Here is a 25286-nt window from a genome sequence, read left to right as displayed (position 1 = left end):
CCCTCCCTCTCACTCCGTGTTATCACTACCAACCCAACAGGAGGTTGCTGGTTCTTTCCCCCATAGGATTTGCTTGCAAGTAATGTGTGTACCAAGTTCCATTTAAATCAATTCAGGGGTTTAGCAGGAGCTTCCTTATCATGGTTTTGCCACTGTACTCACATGTCACGTATGTTTCACACATATGTAACATATTTCGCACACATTTGAACACATATTTCACCTGTATCTCTAGCGAATTTCGCCTTTCAGTTCCGTATTCACGCAGCTCAATGTTTATGATGTCATATCTCTATAAGCATATGTCGTAATATGATATATTTTTGCAGTTCAGTGGTATATGTGAAAACGGTCTGCAAATGTGTTGCAAACAGCGGCGAAGTAAATAAGTAATAAATTAAAAGGTCATGCCTGATGTGGCATTTTTACTGCATGAACTGTGATGTTGCAGTAATGGTAAGCAATGAACTTTTTCCATTCAGCATTTTGCTGGGTGTCAGTGAGAAGATGTCTCGAACAGGCTTAAAATTATCCACAAAGTTGGTTGCAAGTCACCATGTGCTCTCATTCTGACGTAGCAAATGAATATAATCTATTTTCATATTGTGAGCAGTGCTTCTTTTCACCCCAACTACTTTAAGAGGTAGGCTGTCCTTACCCCCACAGAGATTATTTCCAAACAGTAAGTGGTATGTATTTCCGGACAGTAAGTGCTATGTATATCAAGTCTGGCTGAAATTGATCTGATGGTTTAGGAGGAGATGTGGAACACCACATACATATTTCCATTTTTATAAGATATATGGATTTTAACATTTGCATAAAGTGTTAACATACACTATATACATTTTTATAGTATTGTCAGTAATCTATTACTTTTAAATTGCAATAGTTGTATCAACTACTTCATGAAACACTCTCATGGACTTAACAGCGCTTAATGGTTTCCTATGGAAGTTTTTTTCAAAGTCATAAGACATGTTTAGTTCCTTAATACAGTACTTTTTGATGTTAATGGTTTCCTATGGAAGTTTTCTTCAAAGCCATAAGACTTGTTTAGTTCATCAATACACTCGTTTTCGATGTAGGCCTACTTTGTTTCCTTTCTTCTCAAGAAACAGATCACATGCGTTTTTACTACTGTATACATTAACACATCTGAACGGTTTTAGACTTAGATAACAACTTTTATATGTATGACTATCTTTGTGTTAGTATGTGAAGATAATATTTTTCAATTATTTTCTGTACAGGGCATACATACATACACATACACGTTCATACACATAAAAGATACTACCTTTGTGTTACAAAGGCTTGACGTCTTAATGTAAACAGTAGCATTAATTCAACACCCAGAAAGATGTGCATTTGTAATTACTTACTTAAAATATTGTACTATTGTACTCACTTATAGTTCTTCATTAAATGGTTAAGTTCTTGATAAAGGGGAGGTATAGCTCCAGTATCTCTCTTCCACATTATTAGGGGAGTTGGAGATCCCTCTGCAGCACATGGAAGAATAATTGATTTTCCTGCCACTGTTTCTGCATCAGTTGGCTCTACTTTCCATGATGGTGGATCTGTAAAATTAGTAAGTAGAAAAAAGAATAACATAACAAGTACAGATGGAAATGGTTGATGAAAAATAAGGCAACAAATTGATACACAAAACTACCATCCAGTATGATTGACATCTATTTGATGTAGAATCTTAGAACATATTCTAGGCTCAAATAAAATATAATGAGATCCACTCTTCAGAAAAATGTTATTGTTGAGACTCCAAAGAAAGCAGGATAATTTTGAATATTGCTGAACTACCAGTTTAGTAAGTTTTACTTGTAAAATACTGACGTGAATTATTTACCAAATAATGAAGAAACTGTTATTTATTGACCTTTAGGAAGATCATTTTATAGTTCAGGAGAAGGGTAAAAACACAAGAGGCCATACTTACTCCACAGGTTAGATTAGAAGATATGGTGAGGAAATGCATACCTAAGTTATAGCATTTATAAACTTAGTGGATGCTTCTGTCAATTTTGGCTGGAATACACTCTTTGAAATTTTGTAGGTAGCAGGGATACAAAAAAGAGAGTGAAAATGTATTTAATAGTTGTAAAGAAACCGCATGACAGTTATCGTAATCGAAGGACAGGGAATGAAGGCTGGATGGAGAAGGCAGCGAGACAGGGGTGTAAGATATCCTCGATGTTATTCAGTCTGGACATTGAACAAGCAATAAAGGAAACCAAGGTGAAATTGGGAGAGGAAATAAAGTTTAAGGAGAAGAAATGAAAACTTCGAGGTTTGCCAAGGACATTGTAATTCTGCCAGAGACAGGAAAGAACTTGGAAAAGTAACTGAATGGAATGGATAATGTCTTGAAAAGAGGTTATAAGACGAACGTCAAGAAAAGTAAAATAAGGGTAATGGAATGTAATCGAATTAAATCAGGCTATGCTGAAGGAATTAGTGTAGGAAACGAGACACTAAAAGTAGCAGATGAATTTTGATATTTGGGCAGCAAAATATCTAAAATGGCCGACTTAAGAGATGTTATAAAATGCAGACTGACAACGGCAAGAATAGAATTTATACACAAGGAAAATTTGTTAACATCAAACATAAAATTGAGTGTTAGGATGACTTTCCTGAAGTTATTTCACTGGAATGTAGCGTAAGTGAAATGTGGCTGATAAGCGGTGCACACAAGGAGAGAATAGAAGATTTTGAAATGTGGTGCTACAGAAGGGCGATGCTGGTTAGATGGGTACATCGAGGGTCTAATGAGGAACTGAAATGGAGACAAAAGAAATTTATTGCATAAATTAACTAAAAGAAGAGATCGATTGATAGCACACATGATGAGGCTTGAAGGAATCTTCAGAATGGTAATAGAGGGAACTGTGGCGGATAAAAACTGTAGAGAGACACCATAGCATGAATACTGTATGCAAGTTCAAATCTGTCTAGATTGTAGTAGTTTGTAGAAGATGAAGGGGCTTTCACACAATAAAGAGGGGAGGGGGAGAGGAACACCAAACCAGTCTTCTAACTGAAGACTACAATGCATTCATGGACTGTGCGGCTGATCCTGGCGGAGGTTCGAGTCCTCCCTCGGGCACGGGTGTGTGTGTTTGTCCTTAGGATAATTTAGGTTAAGTAGTGTGTAAGCTTGGGGACTAATGACGTTAGCAGTAAAGTCCCATACGATTTCACACACATTTGAACACATTTTTTTGAAGACTACAACGATAACAACAACAACAACAACAATGACAAAATTTCGAGAAGAATGATCTCCTCCATAACAATCAACATGGATTCTGAGAACATCAGTCATGTGACACACAACTAATGCTTGTCACACATTATATCCTGAAAGCCATGGATCAATGCAGCCAGGGATATGCAGTATTTCTTGACTTTTGAAAAGCATTTGACTCAGCATTTCATATGCACTTATCGAAAGTATGATAATATGGGGTATCAAGTGAAATTTGTGACTGCTTTGAGGATGAACTTTTTGTTAATCAGAGTTTTAGCTTCATCTCTTATCACCATGCTGCCGACGGAACGTTTAACTCTAATCTTCCTCCTTTCCTTTTGCAGACAAGATTAAAAGTATTCTAAAACATTTCGCAGATTTCATTATCTATAATGAAGCAGAGTCTGAAAAATATCTGCACAAATATGCAGTCACATCTTGATAAGATTTCAAAGCGGTCCAAAGATTGTAAACTTTCTTTAAATGTTAAAAAATATAAAATTTTACACTTCAGGTGGAAGACAATGGTTCATTGGTAGAATAATGGGGAAACGATATCAGTCTGCGAAAGAACAGTACAAAACATTCATGCGATCCATCCTAGAACGTTGCTCAAGTGTATGGAACCTGTAACCACATAGGTCTAACATCTTCAAAGAAGGGCAGAACAAGAGTTCACAGGTTTGTTTGGTCTATGGGATATCTTCAAAGAGATGCTAAAAAAACTGACCTAGCAAAGGCTTGAAGATAGATCCATACTATCCCGTGAAAGCATTCTTAATAAATTACAGGGAACGACTTTCATTGATGAAACTAGGAATATAATACAACTCTCTATGTATCGCTGCCATAGGTATTATGAAGACAAGATTCTACTAATTATCGTATGTATATAAACATTTAAGCAGTCATTCTTTTCTTGTTCAGTGTGTGATGCAGACATGAACAAACGCTAATAAATGGTACAAAGGGATGTAGCCCCTACCATGTGCTTACCAATAATTTTCAGGGTGTGGGTGTGAATAACGATGTAGAATGGGAGATAACAGGAAGTATGTCATTTATGTTTTTAGCCCTTGAAAAAAAAATTTCTCTTCTGGGAACTTTAAACTTAACAAATTTTGGTACAGACAGATAGGCAGCTACAGAGAGAACGAGAGAGAGAGAGAGAGAGAGAGAGAGAGAGAGAGAGAGAGAGAGAGAGATGAGAGATATGTGAAACTTGTTTATTTATTATGAAAAGTTTATTCTGTCAGAAAACACTTCTGCACATATCAGTAGCATACATCTTGAATCTAAAGTCAAAGTGCAAATAATGTGCCAAATAAAAATAATGTCTTCTAGCTTACGTGAATATACTCTACACGACAAAACAGTGAAGCACTCAGAAGACAATGTCATGTGTCAATGTAGCTGTGTACACATACACAGCTTCGGAGGGTGTGTAAAAGATTAGAAGTCCGATTAAAATCATTTGATAGTTCATACTTCATGCGTTGGAGCTGGTTTCCATCAAGAAGAGCGCTCAACGTCACGCCCGATCCGTTCGCTGCTGCCAAATTGTCACTACAGTTCAGTTCTAATTCTTTATCTGGCTTTCTTTCTTGAAGTGTTTGGCTCCTGAAACTTGGGTCTGGAACTTTTATTTGTTATTTGATCACACATGATAACCACCCACCCACCCACACACCCACACACACACACACACACACACACACACACACACACGCACGCACGCACACGCCGGTTGTAACGAAATTCAACGTTTCATTCACAGCACTAACCAAACACTACTGAATCCTTCCGCGCAAAACGCCACACAGCATCATATGTAATGATACTATAATCACAAAGATTGGCTCGTAGGTTAACAGCAGCGAATTGTTTTTGATACTAAATCAAATACAAACATTTCGATTATTATTTTTATTCACTTAATTTTATGAAATGTAATTCTATTTATTTCTAATACTTTGCTGTGGCATTTTCATTGTCTTATTGACTTTTTAACTTGCTTTTATTTTTCTTCCTATCATTCTTTATTTGTTTGGGATCTACCTGTGTCGCCTATAATCTGCAACCAAGTGCCAACCAGGACTACTCCTCGGTTGGTAATGCGGCAGATCATGTAGGCAGTGTGAGCATAGTTTCAGGAAACCAACGATAGCGAGAAATTACATTTTGCTTTTAGTGCTGAAACTGAACTTTTTCTGGCTTGAGTATGCTCCTAGAGGTTAGCCTTTCGCTGTGAACATAAAAATAGTGATTTTTTGCTCTGATGCAGACTGTTGACCGCCGTTTTCTCGGATCCATTGCACATCACGAGATTGTTGATACGTTACAACGTGAGTTTAAACTGAGTCCTACAAAACGCGTCGTCTCCTGTAGTTTAGTAATTGGTCACTTAAAATCAACTATCGACAGAGCATCTCGCATTTCCGTCATACCTCGTGGCGGCAGCTTCCAACACTACTCCGCGTCACATATTAACAGCATTCGTGAAGTGACCTACCGTGTTTGTGTGTCGCCTATAACCGAGTGGTAGACAGCAGCCGATGCGGCAACATAGTGGCAAGTGACCATTGTCGAGCAATTTTAATCAGACTATAGACTTGCAGTTCTCTGTGACAGGGAGAACAGCTGCCAGAATACATTAGTGTTGTTCGTGTTTGAGTTTTTATAATACCTGTTGGGGTATGTAAGAGGTGTGAACAACATTAGATGTTGAGTGATCACTGTGAAGTACATGAAGATGACACATACTCGTGTGATACAATGTTATCGGCATCTGACAGAGTTTGAGAGTGGACTCATTGTGAGTCTACAGCTGGTTGTTTGGTTGAATCGTACGATATCCAGATTCGTGGGGCATTTGGAGGTGACAGTGACCCAGAGTGGGACAGCATGTAAAGAGAGGGTAAGTATAATCATCGTCGAAGTTCCAGTAGACCATGTCTAATTACTACAAAGTAGAATCACCGTATTGTACACCAAGCACACTGGAACCCCTTTACAATTGCACCAGTAGTCCGAAATAACAGATTCCCTGCAAGATTCTGTGTCACCCCATACCACTGGCATGTGACGAGCAGCAGCTTCACTAGGGAATTACTGTCCCGTGTGTAGGCTGCCATTAACACCACAACACAAACGGCTGCGTCTTGAGTGGTGCCGTGAACGGGAAGCATGCGCTGCTGATGAACGGAATCACATCGTGTTCAGTGATGACTCACAGTTCTGCTGTACACCGGATGACCATCGTAGGTAAGTACGGCAGCGACCTTCATCCAGTGTTTAAGAGATGCACAGTGGTGTTACTCATGGCATCAGCATGTGGGGAGCCATCAGGTATGACTTCAGGCCGGCTGGCTGAGGGAACTCTTGACAGCACAATGAAATGTCACAGACGTTCTGGGTTCTCATGTATCGTGGTGTCATTTTTCCAGAGGACAACACATGGCATGTATCTTTGTGGACTGTTTGCGTGATGGTAAGTTTCTCTGTGGCCAGTGAAATCACCAAAATCGGTTCTAAAGAGGACGTATGAGACCAGCTCGAATATTAGCTCTTCCGCGGTGGTAGTACCCAAGATATCAAGGTCATTTACAACAGTTGTGGGCAGGCTTTACTCAGAAGACCCTACAGCTTTACGACACCCTTCCCAACCGAATTAGTGCATGCATCCAGGCCAGAGCAGGATCCAAGTAACAATCATAAGTGAACATAGTCTGCTGAGTCTTTTGTAAATTTGACTCGATTTAGCAATCACTAAAATAACGTCACATAACCTGTCAACCTGTAAAGTTTGATTTTATTTACTCATCCCTTTCTGGGTGCTTCACTTGTTTTGTTAGTCAGTCTATTGTGCCATTTCATAACGATTTAATTCAACTGTAATTAGGCAAGCGATTCTGTGACTTAAGCCACAGTTGCACTTATGTTGGCACTGTTGTTAACTTAGAAAAAGTTTATAAACATTGGATACAAAACCTAACTGAGCATGAATTCAAACTAGAATAACTTGAAAAACTATTTTCAAATTAAACTTGAATATTACTGTCACTTTTTCTTCCAATGATGTAGCCACTACTAAAATAATTGTGTTTGTTTACATTTATGTGTGTGGTATGGAAAGAGAATGAAAAGAGACATCAAGTCAAGTAACCATCATATTGCACACTACAAGTTCTTGAACTCTCTGTAAAACGTCTCCCGAGTTTCATGTATCATGCTGACAGTATCAAACATGTCGAGATCACAGTATTTTTAGATGTTTAGCCAGCTCATATGTTTGGATCCTGCACATAACATAGTAAGGGAACACTGTGATGTGGTACGTGAACCCTGTGACGACACAGTAACTACAGTCTCCAAAGCACAGCATCGAAATCCACCGTCCCTTTCTACCATGGCAGACACCACCCAGAGCTCGGCGTACCGAAAACAATATAAAAAGCCATCCCAGTGGACTAGCTCATTGCGCACCAACAATTAGTGTCAGATGACAACAATTCTTATCAACCTTTTAGAGCTATCTGAAAACCGAAAAAGAATATAAAGGTAACAGATTCTTCATAAGTTGATCGCTATGAAGTGACAATATACATGGGTTGGAAAAAAAATATAGAAATAACAGTAATACAACACAATATCATGCCCAGTGCGGTATAGGAAAACCGTTAGCACTCAAAACAGCTTCCAGTCGTTGGAATGTTGGTTTTCAAGGGAATCTCATACCGTTCTTCCTGAAAAATAGCTTCATGTTCAGGAAACGATGACGGAGGTGGACAGCGATCTCGCACCCTTATCCCCAAAGCAGACCACAAATACTGAATAGCACTGAGATATAGTGACTGTGATGGTCACGGGAGATGCAACAGTTCATCCTAGTGCTCACAAAACCAGTCTTGGACGATGCAGACTGTGTGAGTAGGGGCCCTGTCATCTTAAAAAGCAGCATCATCATTGAGGAACAAACATTGTACCGTAGGCTGGACCTGATCATCCAAAACGGTCGTATAATACTTGCAATAATGCGACCTTGCAGAGTACCAACGAGGCCCATGAAATACCACGATTGAGGTGCTTGAATCATCACCGAATCGCCACCATCTTTCACTCTTGGCACGTAAAATCAACCAGAAGTTGGAAACAGTGTGAAACAAGTCTTTTCCGACCAAATGATTTTCTTCCGTTGACCCACAGCCCAGATTTTATGGCTTCGGCAGCACACTTTCCTGTTACGGGCATTTACCTCACTGATGAGTGACTTTGGAATTCCAGTTCGACCTTCAGTTCTCTGCTTATGGCGCTCCCTTCGTGTTGTTTTGGTGTGGACAGAGTTCGCGAGTTTGACATTCAGTTCTGCTGTGGCTTTTGCAGCTATCGTCCTCTTACTTTCGTAACAGTCCTCTTCAATGACCGTTTGTCACGATCACTCAGCACACACTTTCGACTGTGTTGTGACTCAGCAGATATTTTTCCGCTTTCCCTGTACGCAGAGTAAATCTTCGATATGACGTCTCTTGAAACATGAAACACGTCGGCTGCCTTGGTTACAGAAGCACCCACCACACAAGCACCAACAATTTGTCCACGTTCGAATTCACTTAGCTCAGACATAATGCACCCACAACTACACAGAACACTGTTCTAACCACGACTGACACCTGCAACGTTTTGAAGACATTGCACAGGTGCCGTTCGTTTCTAGCGATGCATCCATATTTTTGTACAACCCTTGTATATCTGTTTGTCACTTTCATTGTGACGTGTAACTGAACCTAAGGGTTCAATTGTAGCAATAGTAACTAGCTCCAACAATGGTTCGTGGTTCCAGTAGAAATTTTAGACGTTGTTTCGTGTACCTTAATCATAAAAGTGTGTTAGGACAGTGTGGCCATTTGTTCTGGTACTTGGTTGAAGTATCTAGCAATAGCTTAAGGATACAAGCATCGTCTGTGTTTTACACTTACGTTGTGTGTGTGCCACGACTCAAGTTATAAACCAGTGTTTATGCCCTTGGGAATGTTTGCATAAACACGTAAAGAAGCATTAAAAGGAGATCAAAAGCCAGTCCAGACTCTGACATCTGAGTCATTTAGTACTGTCCCCAACCACAGTTATCCAAAAATCCACAGGTAGACTTCCGCCGGCCTCTTAATCCTGCATGTAGCCGCTAGCATGTCAAAGATGGATGACTTAAAATCTCAGCTCACCTCAAATCTGATTATGTGATTCGAAGTAGCTATTTTGTGACCCACGTCAGATGATGGTAATTTGTTTGTATACACAGTAGTTTTCAAAAGCACTGTTCAATTTATTGAGTAATAAGTGGCAGTAAATAACCTGATAATTTTCCATACCTGTCTCCTATTAACCCATCAAAGTACCCAACTTCTTCAGGATGATTTAACATATTCCACTGGTTGAGAACAAAATGCTTAGTGATTTTTATAAATACCTGACACTGTCAGCTGATGAAGAGTGATCAATTAATTCATTGTAAAGAAAGATTCTGACATGAAGTTTTTTATTTCCTCCAGCGCTTGTATTTACAATGGATTATTAGTTTCGGCAGGGCTAAGCTGCCATCTTCAGATTCACACAGTACAGGGTATGAAACCACGTTGTGCGATAAACTGCCCGTTTGTTTCGTGCCGTCGAGACGGACTCATAATAAAAAGAGAGCAGAACATTACAAAATACAGCTGTGTCTTCATGGCAAGAAAGAGTCATACAAGGGTGGCCACATCAAGAATTGCCACATGTGTCTCCGTTGGTTGTCGGCTACTCTGCTTCTATTATTATCCCGTTTCGATGGTACGACAACAATCATACGATTTGTTGTACACCATGACTTCATAACCCGTGCTCTATGGATCTGAAGACGGCAGCTTAGTCCTATCGAAACTAGTAATCCAGTGTACATATACGCGATAAATGTAATAAAAAACTTCATATCAGTGCAGGGGTGTGAGCTATAATACTTGATACTGTGGGGTAATGAGCTAGGAATGCGGGCACGTAGCTGATTCCACACCAATGACATCAGGTAAAAAGCACCACTGGAAAAAGTTTGTGTCCTAAACTGACTTTGTTATTTAACCTATGATACGTGAATCCAACAGTATCTTGATGGCTGGGGCAGTCTCTCAACATAGTAACATTCGTTGAATGTTTTTAATGAATCTGTTTGTGTTCAAAACTAAAAATGAAAGAATAAATGTATCCCTTTGAAGAAAACTACTTATATTCGATGGTTCATGATGACAACTATTTGAACTAGTAGTCGGTCAGTGACTAGACAATCATCCAGCCCGAAGTCCCAGGTCGTACTGTAGAGATTACAATATATTTTATGTGTTTGTGTGTTTTGTGTTTAAAGTAATATGGTATAGTGAAGAGAAGATATATGATGCTATTGAACTCTGTCACAGATAACATTAATAGCATTCCAGACTTGGCTTTCATTGTAGCACCGACTATATCCCCATTAAGTAGCCATACCATTCAAGAACTGTTAACCAGTGTGCTATTTTCTGCAGAATAACTTTAAGGAACAATATCCCAGCAAGGAGGCTTCACTACTTTTAGGCGTTGTTCAGTGAGTCTTGAGCAATGTGGGTTTCCAGCCTAGGTCATATGATATGAGATTATGGTATGTTGGTAATTCTTAGCCTTGGACAGTCTACAAAAGTTTAACATGTGATATGGGTTTTCTAGCATGCATTACACGCAAACAAGTGTTGTGCAAATGGCTAAGCACGTCTTTACAGAGTAGGTAGTGATGTTACAACTACAGTGCTATTTGTTGGGGTCACTAGAGCCTCAATTAACGCCTTTGTGACAAAAGTGGTTAGAATGTTTAAAAATAAATATCTACTCCTAATACAAATTTCAGCCATTTTTCCGATTCATACTCCCACAACCTGTTCTATAGTCATGGTATAAAATGTATTGTTAAAACAGAAACAAAAGGACAATATAAATCTCTACTGAGCTGGCTACCCATTTCTCCATCCATGATCAGCTCGCCACAGACAGGTCATCAGTGCTGGTTCCAGCCGAAATCCTGTTATAACCTGTTTCTTATCTCAAGAGCAGTGACAAAGTTTTATGGTGTTAGGTTACTCACTTGTACTAGTTATATTGAAGACCATCCCCACTCCCCTGCACCTGGGGAATAGCCAGCAACTGATCAGGATCACCTGTAACCCTCCGCCTTCGCTTTCCACCCTTCCCCCTGGACCAATAGGCAGTCCAAACCAATAGGAAGCGCGTTATCCCTTCCCCTGCCCTTTATTGTATTATGAATCCAGCTGCCCAAACCTCCTGATTCAAAATCTGATGGTGATAGTGAAATGATAAATTGCTGCCAGGCGCCAGCCAATACGCCAGGCATAAGAAGAATAAGACTGTTAAATTTGAAAGTAATTATCTGTTAATGTTATAATTATTAATATTGTTATTAGTAAATACATAGAGGTGACAAAAGTCAAACCTTCTAACATCTTGTCAGACCTCCATTTGTCCAGCGTAGCACAGCATCTGAACATGTCATGGAGTCAACAAGCCTCTTTAGCCTCTATAGCCATCTATAATTGCTTAAGTGTTGCTGGTGCAGGATTTTATACACGAACTGACCTCTCAGTTATGTCCCACAATTGTTCAATGGGATTCATGTCTGGTGATCTGCGTGACCAAATCATTTCCTCATATTGTCCAGAATGTTTTTCAAAGTAATTGTGAACAATTGTAGCCCAGACGTGAAGTCCACGAATGGCTGTAAATGATCTCCAGGTCAATGATCGGTTCAATTGGACCAGAGGACCCAGTCCATTCCATGTAACCACAGCGCACACCATTATAGAGCCACCACCAGCTTACACAGTGCCTTGTTGACAAGTTGGGTCTATGGCTTCTTGGGGTCTGTGTCACACATGAACCATACCATCAGCTCTTACTAAATTAGGACTCATCTAACCAGGCCACAGTCTTACAGTCGCCTATGGTCCAACCGTTATGGTCTCGAGATCAGGAGACACTGCAGGTGATGTCGTAATGTAAGCACATGCTCTCGGGTCAGTTGTCTACTGACACAGCCCATTAACACCAGATTTCACCATACTTCCTAATGGATATGTTAGTTGTATGTCCCACATAGATTTCTGCGATTATTTCATGCAGTTTTGTTTGTCTGTTTGTAACAACAACTCAACACAAATGCTGCTGCTCTCAGTCATTAAGTGAAGGCCGTTGGCCACAGTGTTGTCTATGCTGAGAGGTAATGCCTGAAATTTGGTATTCTCAGCACACTCTTGACATTGTTGATCTTGGAATACTGAACTCCCTGACGATATCCGAAATGGAATGTCCCATGCATCTAGCTCCAACTACCATCCCGCATTGAAAGTCTGTTAATCCCCATCTTACAGCCATAATCGTATTGGACACCTTTTCACTTGAATCACCTGAGTAAAAATGAACGTTCCACCAATGCACTGCCCTTTTATATCTTGTGTACATGATACTACCGCCATCTATACATGTGCATCCGATGACATATATCTTTACCTCAGTGTACATTCGGTTGCACTGTAATTACGTTTTGATGTCTTTTTTCCCAGCAGTGCAACACATCCCTGTTCTGCCAGTGGATCTGCTGGACGAGGTGACTCAGCAACAATCCACAGATGTTCACCAAGATTTACTGGACCTAGTATCGTTTGATTATTCTGAACCACAGCTGCAGCAGTACCAACCATCACTTTTGGTACTTCCACAGCTCACAGGGCCGCAGGATAGTCTCTCAAGAGTGCTATTGTTCATCAGCACTTATAATGTGACTACGAATGCATGTAAATGTGGAAATGTGGGTCTATCACCGCACTGAGACTTTGGTGTGATGACTGAAGCTGAAAATATGGTATGTGTTGATGCCAAAGTTCCACACTTGTGGTATGAGTGGGAATATCTGTGCATTATGATGGGGTGTATAAAGAATAAGGTGACATTTGAGTATTATCCATTACATACTGCTATAGACATTCGAATATTACTACGTAAAGTCTCCATAGTAGATATGTATATGAAGACAATGCTAGAATTAACTTCATGGGGCACATATATCTAAAACATTCAGGTGTTGTGAATTCAGATGATCTGATCACGACAGAGAAATTTTGTTACTCGTGACCATATGTAAAGGCGTGTACAATGAGTTTGTTAACTATTTGAGCAGATTTAATGTAACCACGTAGCTGTTGGAACAGTGTACCAATGACTGTAATAAACTTATACCAAAGTGTATAAGTGTAGAACATGTTAAGCCTGTAGAGGCTGAGTCCACTGAAGCAATTCCTATGAATGTTAGCTCTCCTATTAGACTGAATGCAATATTAGCCGAATTTAAGGCTTTACAGAATGCAGGTATTTTTAAATTTCTCTGCTGCCACTACACCATGTAATTTTATCGTCCCTGACATCTCCGCTGCCACCCCTGACACCGCTGCAATCACACTCGATGCCATCACCATCGCTGCAGCTGCCTCCAATCTCATAGAAAAAATGTGGATGAGTATCAGATGGTGTCGCATGTCGAGAGAGGGAGAGAGAGAGAGAGAGAGAGAGAGAGAGAGAGAGAGAGAGAGAGAGAGAGCTTGCAGCTTAAAGGAGATCCCAATAACCTGTGGCCACACATGGGGCACACAGCTCTGTAATGGATGGACACACAGTTGTGTCCTCCTCATTAAAGTATGAAATAACAGTCATGAAGAGATATGGAGACTATAACATAGTGACAGCGTTTTTGATTCCTAAAACATTACCAAGTACTTGCTACCCATGTTATTTTAAAAAATATATTGAGTAGTAAAAATAATTTTTTTACTTTTTACAACCAACACAGTGCTGTATAACAGTCAAGCATCGTACATTCACATCATAATATTTACAACAGGGTTCATACATTGAAAGAAGGACATTATTTTGAAAAGCACTTAATGCAGCAACTTAGATTTGCGTGTAACAGCTGGTTCATACATACTACCTACGGATTTTTCCCTAAGTGGAACTAGAACACAGACTCGTTGAGTTGGTGAGCAATCCAGTATACCTCCCAGTGACTGTTCAGACATTATACCACCTTGGTTTCGGCATTGTTGACCAGGACGGGAATACAGTCGATTTTCGAGGACAGGAAACCGTGGTGTATCTTTATTTGAAGCAGCATTATGAGTGTAACCAATCTGCACTCCAGTCAGTACTCCACTCCGCAGCAGAAGGGCAACGTGATAACAAGTCAGAATTACGAGTTCCTCAATTCAGTGGTATTGGAACCTATAACATCTCCAGCTTCCACACAATGAACAGATCAATCGTCAGGAATATATCTCCTACAAACCTTTTGCTTTGCCAGGGTTCAATAATAATGACGCAATGAGAATTCTGATTCAACATCAAGATGATTTGACACTTCTGAGCCGTAGTTTTCTGTACTTGGAAGGCACATCTACGAAGAAATTTTGGAAATTTGTTGTAAGTTACTACGAGACCAGTCTGCCAAGGTCATCGGTCCCTAGGCTTACACATACGCTAATGACACCACACACACCCATCCCCGAGGGAGGACTCGAACCTCCGACAGGGGTAGATCTACGAAGAATGATGAAAGTCCTCCAGAGGAAAAATAGAGACTTACACACTATGTCTTCACCTCTATGCTTCAAGAAATATGATACAAACTTAATGACATTGAAGTTGACCAAACAAGAAACATTGGAATAACATCAACACTCAAAACTTACGTACATACATCAAATTCAGACCTCAATGCCCTATAAAATGTAGCATGAATCATTCATGAATATGTAAGTAATTATTTTAGTATGTGCATCATTCTCAAAATCTTCATGGCATTCTTTGAGGAAAATAACACATCATTACAAAGGCCAAACAAGAACCGATTAACGCTTAAGGTGTTACAGATAACAACGCATACATTCAGGAGACAGAAGCGGCAGTAAAGAATAGTATTTTGGATATGTTGGTGTGGAAATTACCGCTCATATCTGTATCAGGTGAGGGCTATCTGAAACTTTGACATGTGCAACATTCTGGAGTTCATGTGGCATTAAGATTCCATTCATGCGAACTCTCTGAGTATCCCGTTTTAATGATGACATTAAGACATAGCTGGCCTATAACAATACATGTTTAACTAGAAACGCATATATTTATTATTCTGGTGCTGCAGATAGACAGGAGAGGGAATGCAAATAGGGATTCCAAGGTATTTGACGACTGTAACGTAATCGATGCAAAAACGTTCCAAAATTCTTTATATTACTTATACAAAAATCTACAACTTGCCTGGCATTGGTCTACTGTACGATATGTACTCAAGGTTTGTTCTTCTTACTATGAGACAATCAATTTGGATGCATGCTGAGCCCACAGAAGTTTAAAGAATTAGCTCCAGTTGTGATCAACTGCTCAAAGCAAAGCTAAATTATTGAGACAGGCCCCATAGTCATACAAACTGAATTTGAATCATCAGACAATTTTCCTTTAAGTATCGTGGTATGTGCATTACTTCTGCATGATTGTATTATTAATTAATTGCGTCTCACAGGAATTTTATAGCGATTAGTATAAATGTGGTGCTGCTGTTTCACACCAGAGGCATTCCACGATGATACTTCAAAGTGAGAACATCCAGGTTGTGCAGGGCTTTTACAATAAGTGTAGACAGTATGTATATAAAGTTGTTGCATTCACTGCATTTGACAACATGGATGAGTATTGTGATATTTTCCATTACTGTCGCTTCACCCAAACCATTTAATATGAGGGCAAGCTGAAAAGTGATGCCACCAAATTTTTTATAGAAAAAGTCGTAACGATTTTATAATACGATCAAGTTTATTATCAGCTCACATCTTTATTCTTCAGGTCTATGTATTTATTCTAAACAATAGTCACCCTAGCGACAGCCACATTTCTCCCAATAACAGACCAGTATGTCGATACCGTTACTGTAGAATGTTTGACTTAGCTAACGGAGCGACAACTTCACCTCTGTTGGGTCCGCTTCATCACCAACAAAATGAAGTCCTCAGTGATGTCCTTTAACTTCCTGAAACAGGTGCAAATCAGATGGCGTTATATCGAGACTGTATGGAGGATGAACTATGACAGTGAGCACAAGGCGCCCAGATTGCAGCAGGTGCCGCAGCACTCGTGCGTGGTCTGGCATTACCATACTGAAAGAGAGCGTGCTCCATGTATCGATAAAAACTTTGAATTTGCGGTTTCAGTTTTTTGAGGGTCTCTCGTATACCAATATAGTCATGTTACACATCGCCACAATACACGTTAGAATTCGGTGCCCTCTTGCGTCATCGAACTGGGAAAGACGACCAAGAATTGCATGAGATGTAATACTCCAACCGATGTAGAGAACAGAACAGAAAAGGCGGAGGCGTTACTTTTCAGCACGCGGTTGTACAGTACAAAGAACCAAGGTTCAATGGACAGCTACGTGGTTGACGCGCCATCACCATGGAAAGCCGTCGGATGATGACAGATTGCAGTATGAAGAAATGATAACATCACTCTGAATATAAGATCATAATGGCACAACAGATTACGACAAAGACAGAAAAAGTGTTGTCGCTTCATCATATTTTCAAAAGTGTGTCAGTGAGAAATCTTGAAGATTATAACTGCCGAGATGTTTGGAGTCTTAGAAATAAGTGTGGCAGACACATTAGTGATTATATATGTGTATCAGAAAATTTACTGATACTTTTAAATTGGATTATCAGAAAATGATACCATCTTTTTTAAAACTCTTTATTGTTTTAGTTATTCACACAGTATTCGTTGTACACTGAGGTGAAGAAAAACGTCATGGGATAGCGACATGCACATGTACAGATGGCGGTAGTATCGCGTACATAAGGTATAAAAGGATAGTACATTGGTGGACTGATACTTTTAAATTGGATTATCAGAAAATGATACCATCTTTTTTAAAACTCTTTATTGTTTTAGTTATTCACACAGTATTCGTTGTACACTGAGGTGAAGAAAAACGTCATGGGATAGCGACATGCACATGTACAGATGGCGGTAGTATCGCGTACATAAGGTATAAAAGGATAGTACATTGGTGGAGCTGTCACTTGCACTCACGTGATTCATGTGAAATTTCTAACATGATAATGCCGCACGACGGGAATTAACAGACTTTGAGCGTGGAATGGTAGTTGGCAGTAGACGCATGGGACTTTCCATTTCGGAAATCTTCAGGGAATTCAATATTCCGAGATCCAAAGTTTCAAGAGTTTGTCGAGAATACCAAACTTCAGGCATTACCTCTCACCACTGACAATACAGTGGCCGATGGCTTTCACTTAACGACAGAGAGCAGTGGCGTTTGCGTAGAGATGTCAGTGCTAACAGACAAGCAGCACTGCGTGAAATAACCACTGAAATCAATGTGAGACGTACGATGAATGAAACCGTTAGGACAGTGCGGCGAAATCTAGCGTTAAAGGGCTATGGTAACAGACAACCAAAACGAGTGCCTTTGCCAACAGCACGATATCGCCTGCAGTGCCTCTACTGAGCTCGTGGCCGTATCGGTTGGACCCTAGACGATGGGAAAACCGTGGCCTCGTCAGGTGAGTCTCAATTTCAGTTGGTAACAGCTGATGGCAGGGTTCAAGTAGGGTGCACACCCCATGAAGCCATGGACCCAGGTTGTCAACAAGGCACTGTGCCTACTGCTGGTGGCTCCATAATGATGTGGGGTGTATTTATGTGGAATAGACTGGGTCCTCTGGTCCAACTGAACCGATCATTCACTGGGAATGGTTATGTTCGGCTACATCGAGATCATTTACAGACATTCGTGGATTACATGTTCCTAAACAACAACGGAATTTTTATTGATGACAGTGAGCCATGTCATCAGATCATTGTCCAAATTTGGGGGAAATGGTGAAATATTGTGGGCTAAGTGATCGCAGAGTGGTTTACAGCTTTTACCAAGAGCGTCACACAGACGCATTTCTCCGAAATGCAGAAAGAGGGTCCGATAAGGCACTTCGCTGTGTACCGCACCTTGATATATACTCGCCTGAGTTTTATCCACTTTTGGGGGCTCCAGTTTTATCTCTCTTCTGAGATATATTGCCGCCAAAAATATCATGCGTTAATGCCCAGAATACTGCTGAATGGGATGGCTTTTGGATTGTATAGCTTCTTCTAGCTATCGACAGAAATTAACCAAAATATGCAAACATACCATACATCTGATGTCTCTGGGCATTCCAGTTTCCAAGGGAGCTAAATTCTCGTAAAACTCCAGGACCTACAAAAATTCTAAAGGCAGAACTCTGATAATTCACTGCATTACACACCCTGGATGTTGATGATAGCAATCCACAAAATTAGTCAGTCAGCACTCCAAAGACGTAGATTTGTTACTATTTTACGAGGGCGAGAAGCAACACTACTTGCGTGTCAAAAGAATTTCCCACCTACTTTCGGCCCAAATGACTAAACACGAACGACATATTTGTTGTAGATGCCTCAATTCGTTTACCACAAGTGCATAGCTTGAAAGGTTTATTAAAGACTGCTCGTGCTATGAACCGGTACATGTCGAAATGCTTACCAGGATAAAAACTTACTAAAGTTTAGGAACGCCCACCACCAGGAGCGATGTCCATCGCTTTATATTCCGATTTCGAGTGCCTCCTAGTACTTGTGGCTCGTTGAAGGAGACCACAATGCCTCCCATACTAAAAGGCATGTCCGAAAAGAGTACCATTTCGGTCTGTCATATACTGGTTCATTATATTTCCACCGACGCCATTACAGCCGGACTATGTTATGTTTTTTTGCTGGTGATAGTTCAAAATTTTTAAGACGATCTCTGGGATGGTCAGTTATGAAGTGTGTTCTGTATTACGGTTTTTTAATGCTCGGAATGTTAAGCCAGCTGAAATTCATTGTCAACTTGTAGAGACTTATGGTGAAAATGTAGTGATTGATGGAATAGTAACAAAGTGGGTAAGAAAATTCAGAGATGGACTAAGCAATGTTCATGACAAAGCACAGAGTGGGTGGCCTTCTGTTTTCAATGATTGTTTCGTTGAGAAAGCGAATGAGAAAATTCGTTAAAACAGTTAGTTCACAATAAGAATGCTTTGTGATGAGCTTTCACAAATTTCTAAAACTGTTTTGCATGATACTGTCACAAATTGCTCAAATTTTCGCAAATTGTGTTGCCACTGGGTTACAAAAATCTTAAGAATGCCCACAACACGTAGCGCCTTGGAAGTTCTTTGAAATTTCTTACCTGATGCATAGACAAAGGAGATGAATTCTGAAACAGAATTGTGTCTGGTAATCAACCTTGGGTTTGTCATGTCACTCCAGAATCAAAACAACAGTCAGTCATAATATATTTCTTCCAAGCCCGTACCGCCATTAGACTGTTGTTTATTTGCAATGTTACATTTACACTTACACAATCATGATTTCGGCTTCAAAGTGCCATTATCAAGTCTTTTAAGTGTTATACAGTGCCTAAGATGGCATACTGTCGTATTTAAAATACACTATTAGACACATTTTCTAAGGGTCGATATTTCTGATAAAGCCTACTGCTTTGTTTCATCACTGAGTATACCATCTTGACTAGACGATAAATTACAGCGTCATCTGCAAACAATCTAAGGGGGCTGCTCAGATTATCACCTAGACCATTTATGTAAATCAGAAACAGCAGAGGGCCTATGACACTACCTTGCGGAACGCCAGATACAAGTTCTGTTCTGCTCGATGATTTACCGTCTAATCACTACGAACTGTGACCTCTCTGAGAGGAAATCACGAATCCAGTCACACGTCACACATCTGAGACGATACTCCATATGCACGGAATTTGATTAATAGTTGCTTGTGAGGGACGGTATCAAAAGCCTTCTGGAAATCTAGGAATACAGAATCGATCTGAGATCCCTTGTCGACAGCACTCATTACTTCAGTAAACTGACATTGAATGCAAACTCCAATTTTATTAGAATGTCAGAAAGAGTGAGATTTCAGTAACTACTTTGAAGAAGAAGTTTCATAAGGCCCACAATAAATATTGCACTGATAAAATACACAAATACGCTATTAGGCTCAAATATCTGCAATGTTATGGAGAACAATGTAAGATAGTTTTAGCGTAAACTTCAAAGTTTTCATCCAACAGAACTTGACTTCATGCCACAAAAGAAATTCTTAGAAAAATCAGTCGAGGGGATCTGGTGTCAAAATGTTCCAGATTAAACAAAATATCACGAGTGATTGACATACTACCGTTAAAAAATAGTGATGTTTATAAAGAAACTGAAGTATCAGCACAGAAAGAATTATTTAGATAAGGAACAAATTCACACACATTATACTGAATAATCCCTTGCAAACTGGCAATTATTCGTCAAGCAAAACTGCCGATCATTGTCTAGTTGTTGCTAGAATTTTTTTTAGTGCAGTGCTGAAGCTGTAAGAATCTACTAGCGTACACCACTGGTGTCTGTTCTTTTCCGAGCATAACTGTAGGTATGCCGGTTACGATGTCGGCATATTTGGTTCAGATATTAGCTTTGCATACTGTGTAAGAACAATCAAAAGTGGTAACTTTATAACATTAGAAGTAATAATTCATATAACGTACTGCTACCTGCAGACTGACATTTTATTAGATTGGATATACTTACAGCTAGATTTTGAGTAATGTGTTGCGGATAACCTAGATTTTTTTACATTCTCTGTTTACAACTTCAAATATATTAATTGTAAAACTGTTTTACAGCTACAGAATTAATACATGTTAATTTCAGAAGTGCAATCAGAGTACTTCACCAGACACATAATTTATATTGCTCATCTGACGTTTAAATAAGAACACAAACTTATTCATTGACTTTGTTGTACAGTTTGGCATCGTATATTCGCAGTTCCATTTGCTTCTAGAGGACTGTACTTCAATTTAATTGCAGAAATTTGCTGAGTGTAGTACCTTGCCATCAGCTAAATGTCTAAAAAGCTATAAGTGAATTTAATTTCGTTGGTGGACTTGAATGCACAGGTCACACGTCTGTAATTGACGTCTTTTCTATAATGACAGTTCTGTGATCGCTCAGTAGCTGTTTTCTGAGAACTTCACCACTGAAAGTCCCTACAGTGTACCTTGTTGTAATATAATACTTCTGTGATGATGTTAATTTTGAGGTTCTTGTTATACTACATAAATGAATTTATTTGGCCAGGAAAATAGTGTATAATTCCCATATACAATGGAGAAGCAAGAAAGGCCCTTTGTCAACTCAAAACCGAGTACAAGGTTATCTCCTTCAGTTAACTCATAATGGTCTGCAGTCAGTCTTGCAGAATGATTTGCAATGTAATTATTTAAAAATGACTGCTGTGATAGTCGTCTGTGCTCATGGCAAAGTAAATCATTCAGTGCATATTCTCTAATTTATTCAGAGGTGATGATATTACGTTGTGTTTCTATTGTCCTTATCCCAGTATGTGCTCCTAATTTTCTTTTCTTTTAGGCTACCTGAAATCACAGGCGCATTTCATGACTCCCAAAATTCTAGATCACAACATAGCAGGAAATTAATGTGATACAATGCATAACGACATAAACGTCATTTCTAAAACTATAGACTACCTAAAGCAGCGTAACGAAAAACCACTTAAAAATGAGTTCGCTAGCTAGAAAGTGAGAGAGCTACTAAGTATGATGACAATTATATTTTTATTTTGGTTTCCTTGTGTGAAAGTTGCAATACTCCCATCACCAACACCGTACTGTATTCTTGTTTAGTTTATAAAGTACTATGAATCGCAAACTGAAGTGGAAAAATGACCAATGAGTGACAACAGTAATGAGCATAAACTAAAATGTACTACGTCTTAGGCCAAGAGTGTCAAGAAATAAATATCATTACCAGATGTGAAACTGTTAACGTAAGTTTCAGTGAAAATTACCATTAACAATTATTTCCACTGTATAATTTGTTACAGCAGCAGCATTGGTTGCTTGACAGGTATAATTTCCAGTATGCCTAATAGCAAGTCGAGTAAAGCTGAGTATGCTGGAATATTCATCATATGGCTTTGCAGATATTTCCTGGTCTCGCGAAATAACAGCTCCGTCCTTTAACCAATGAATGCTGATAGGAAAGTCTCCTTTCCTGACAACGCATGTAAGATGCATTCTCATTCCTTCTTGTAAATCTGACTTCACAGCTATGGGGTCAATTTCAGGTGGTTCTGAAAAATGCAAGAATATAACATTATTGATCACTAGTTCAAAATAAAGTCTATTGTACATAAAGGAATTAAGAATAATTTGTACATAGTAATAGGCCTAGCTACATTTCTGAAAACGATTTATTTTAAATTTCGTCTCTAATTCTCCCCCAAAATAAGTCCACATATAGGAGAAACTTTAAAATTTGTTTACTAAGGTAATAAACCAAAGCAAATTAGAAAATGTTATTCAGTATCTGAATAAAGTATAGTGTAGCCAGTGTTCACGGTTATTATAATAAACAAATTAAAGCATAATACTATATTTTAACTGCAGTCGGGATTTATTTAGTCTAAATAGGACATTCCGTTCTTGTCGTCTTGTTGTAAAAGACCTGTAAATACAATGAACATCGGCCTACTATAGCTATCCATAACATTAATTGATTAAACAGACCTGAAAACAACAAAAAAGTTGTAAATTTAGAGAATTAGTCCACTGGAGACAAGTTGTATAAAAATTATCCTCATGAAGATAACACCTTACATGAATGACCGTTGGCGTATATGTGATTAGTGAACTTCATTTTAAATGAAGTAAGCTGATTTGAAGGATACATTTCTGCGCAATCATTAAGTCTTAGTTAAACTATGCTTTGTGTATTGGAGCTTTTATGTGAGAATGAAAGCCTCTAGGCACTTGAGTTTCAGTACTTCCATAAACATTATTTTGACCTTCGGTACTTCAGAAAGTGTCATTTTCATATAATCTTTGCACCTGAGTATTGTAAGTGCTGTTTGCTGAACACAATCCACATCTTCGCTCTAAGAAGGAACCGCCTAAGTAGTTATCAGGTTTCAGACAACTTGCCGTCCAGTGTTTGGCACATGGGTGGACAACTGGTAGTCCATGGGCTGTATCCAGCCTGCGAATAGTTTCAGTCTGACTCTCCGAAGAAATTGGAGAGAGAACGAAGTGCTGCAGAATATCGCAACGGACGTTTTTAAGACAGCTATTGTAAAATACTGTAAGTAAAGAAACAATGTTTATGGCGCATAAATAAATGTAAACTTCTGTAAATGGGGTGAATGTAAAATGAATGCACTCTTAAAAATGTGTCTTAAGAGGTATAATTTGTTAGTGTGGCGCACTGGGAAAGGGATTCCATAATGCCGGTGCGATACCCCAGAGTTTTGACACTATGTGCAAAGAGTGCTGCTGTTGTTTCATGTGATGAGGTGGTCATTGAGCTTGAGCAAATATGTGAATCAGACCCGCGAGTCGTCAAAGGTTGCCTATGCATGGTCTAGCACACGGCAGAACGCTGAGTGTGTCCACTAGCAGTATCACTGCATGCACAATCTTTGATTAAAATCTGACTTTCGGCTGGACGCAGCAGAGTCTAAGCCGTGTCAATCGCTACATGGGACAAATCAACGGGCCACACAGATAATTCTCTAAATCCGGCTATCTGCACAATATGGCAACACTGTAAGCTGTGCCAATTCCCGAAGGAAGTATAGTATCCTGTTCAAGACATTATACTGCATCTGCGCCCATGGTCTAGCGATACTCCCGTTTCGCACGTCGGGCTAGTAGGTTCTGCCTGTTCCCGTCCTTACCGTACGGCTGCGAGAGCTTCCTTGTTTCCCTGTAGTGTCGTGTGAGTCCTTGCGTACGGAACATCACTGTTTGTCTCTCTGCATCTTGTGTTCGGGACTCAATTTTGAAGCGGCGTTGTCTTGTACCGTGATGTCGTCAGTGGCTCCCAGGAACATTCCATGCACAGGTATTGTCAGTTATAGTTTTGACAATTGCATGCGGCATGTGCCACCAGGTTCGTTAGAAGTTTAAGATTGTCTTATAGACACGATGAAGGTAACTTTAGAAAAGGTTCACATGGCTTAATTCGAGTATGAATCGTGCGTGTTTTATGTCAAGTTTGTAGATCCACTTCAAGTTAAAAGGCTCCTTTTGTGGTACTGACAACAAGTCCCTTTCATTTATCGTGATGGTTCTAATAATACGCTTATTTTGTCAAGTGCGGTGGTGGATTATACGAATGCCAGGGTGTTTAACCTTCCGTCCAAAGTTGATGACAATTTCCTCCAGAACGTCATGCTTCCGTTTGGAGACATGAAAAATATACGGCGGGAAAGCTGGTCCAATCGTCGTAGTTTACAAGTTTGCAGTGGTCAGATCCGTGGACATCGTGGTAGAACGGAATATCTCCTCCCGTTTGCAGGTGTTCGGATACCACGCACATGTAATTTACACAGGACAAGTAGGGACCTGTTTTATATGTAATGAGAGTGGTCACTACCGCACAAACTGTCCCCGTCGTGTCACCGTCTTGAAATCTACTTACGAACATCGTAAAAGGCTGACTTTTGGGGACCTCGTTCCGCCAGTGACAGCCGTTGTGCCCAAACGTACTTCCTGAGGGGCAACGTGAACCATTTCTTGATCGTCCTAGTGAATTTCCACGGTTAACCTCGCGTAGGGACTTTGCCGCAGTAGCTGATGCTTCGCCACCACTTCTACTTCAAAACAAGCAAATACTTACGCAAGATGGTGAGGAGTCAACCGATTCCTCTTCCCTTCTATGCTCTACTGGAACTATTCTGTTGGAGGAGGCCGCTTCCTTCACTGAGTTCATACCAAATAATAACATGTCGA

At 39.7% G+C, this 25286-nt stretch overlaps 1 protein-coding gene across 1 annotated transcript in view; it reads right to left on the bottom strand.

The window, feature by feature from the left end:
* Nucleotides 1-1407: 1407 nt before the first annotated feature.
* The window catches only part of LOC126184253 (Down syndrome cell adhesion molecule-like protein Dscam2), a 162102-nt gene continuing 138223 nt past the window's right edge, over nucleotides 1408-25286 (bottom strand). The window contains exons 4-5 of the mRNA XM_049926622.1: nucleotides 22343-22627; nucleotides 1408-1583 (exon numbers count right to left, since the gene is read on the bottom strand). Of these exons, the coding sequence (XP_049782579.1) occupies nucleotides 1408-1583; nucleotides 22343-22627 (461 nt within the window). The remainder of the gene's footprint in view (nucleotides 1584-22342; nucleotides 22628-25286) is intronic.

The sequence above is a fragment of the Schistocerca cancellata genome, chromosome 4 (assembly GCF_023864275.1).
Source record: "Schistocerca cancellata isolate TAMUIC-IGC-003103 chromosome 4, iqSchCanc2.1, whole genome shotgun sequence".
Taxonomy (NCBI): Eukaryota; Metazoa; Arthropoda; class Insecta; order Orthoptera; family Acrididae; genus Schistocerca; species Schistocerca cancellata.
This window is presented reverse-complemented; position numbering and strand designations above follow the sequence as displayed.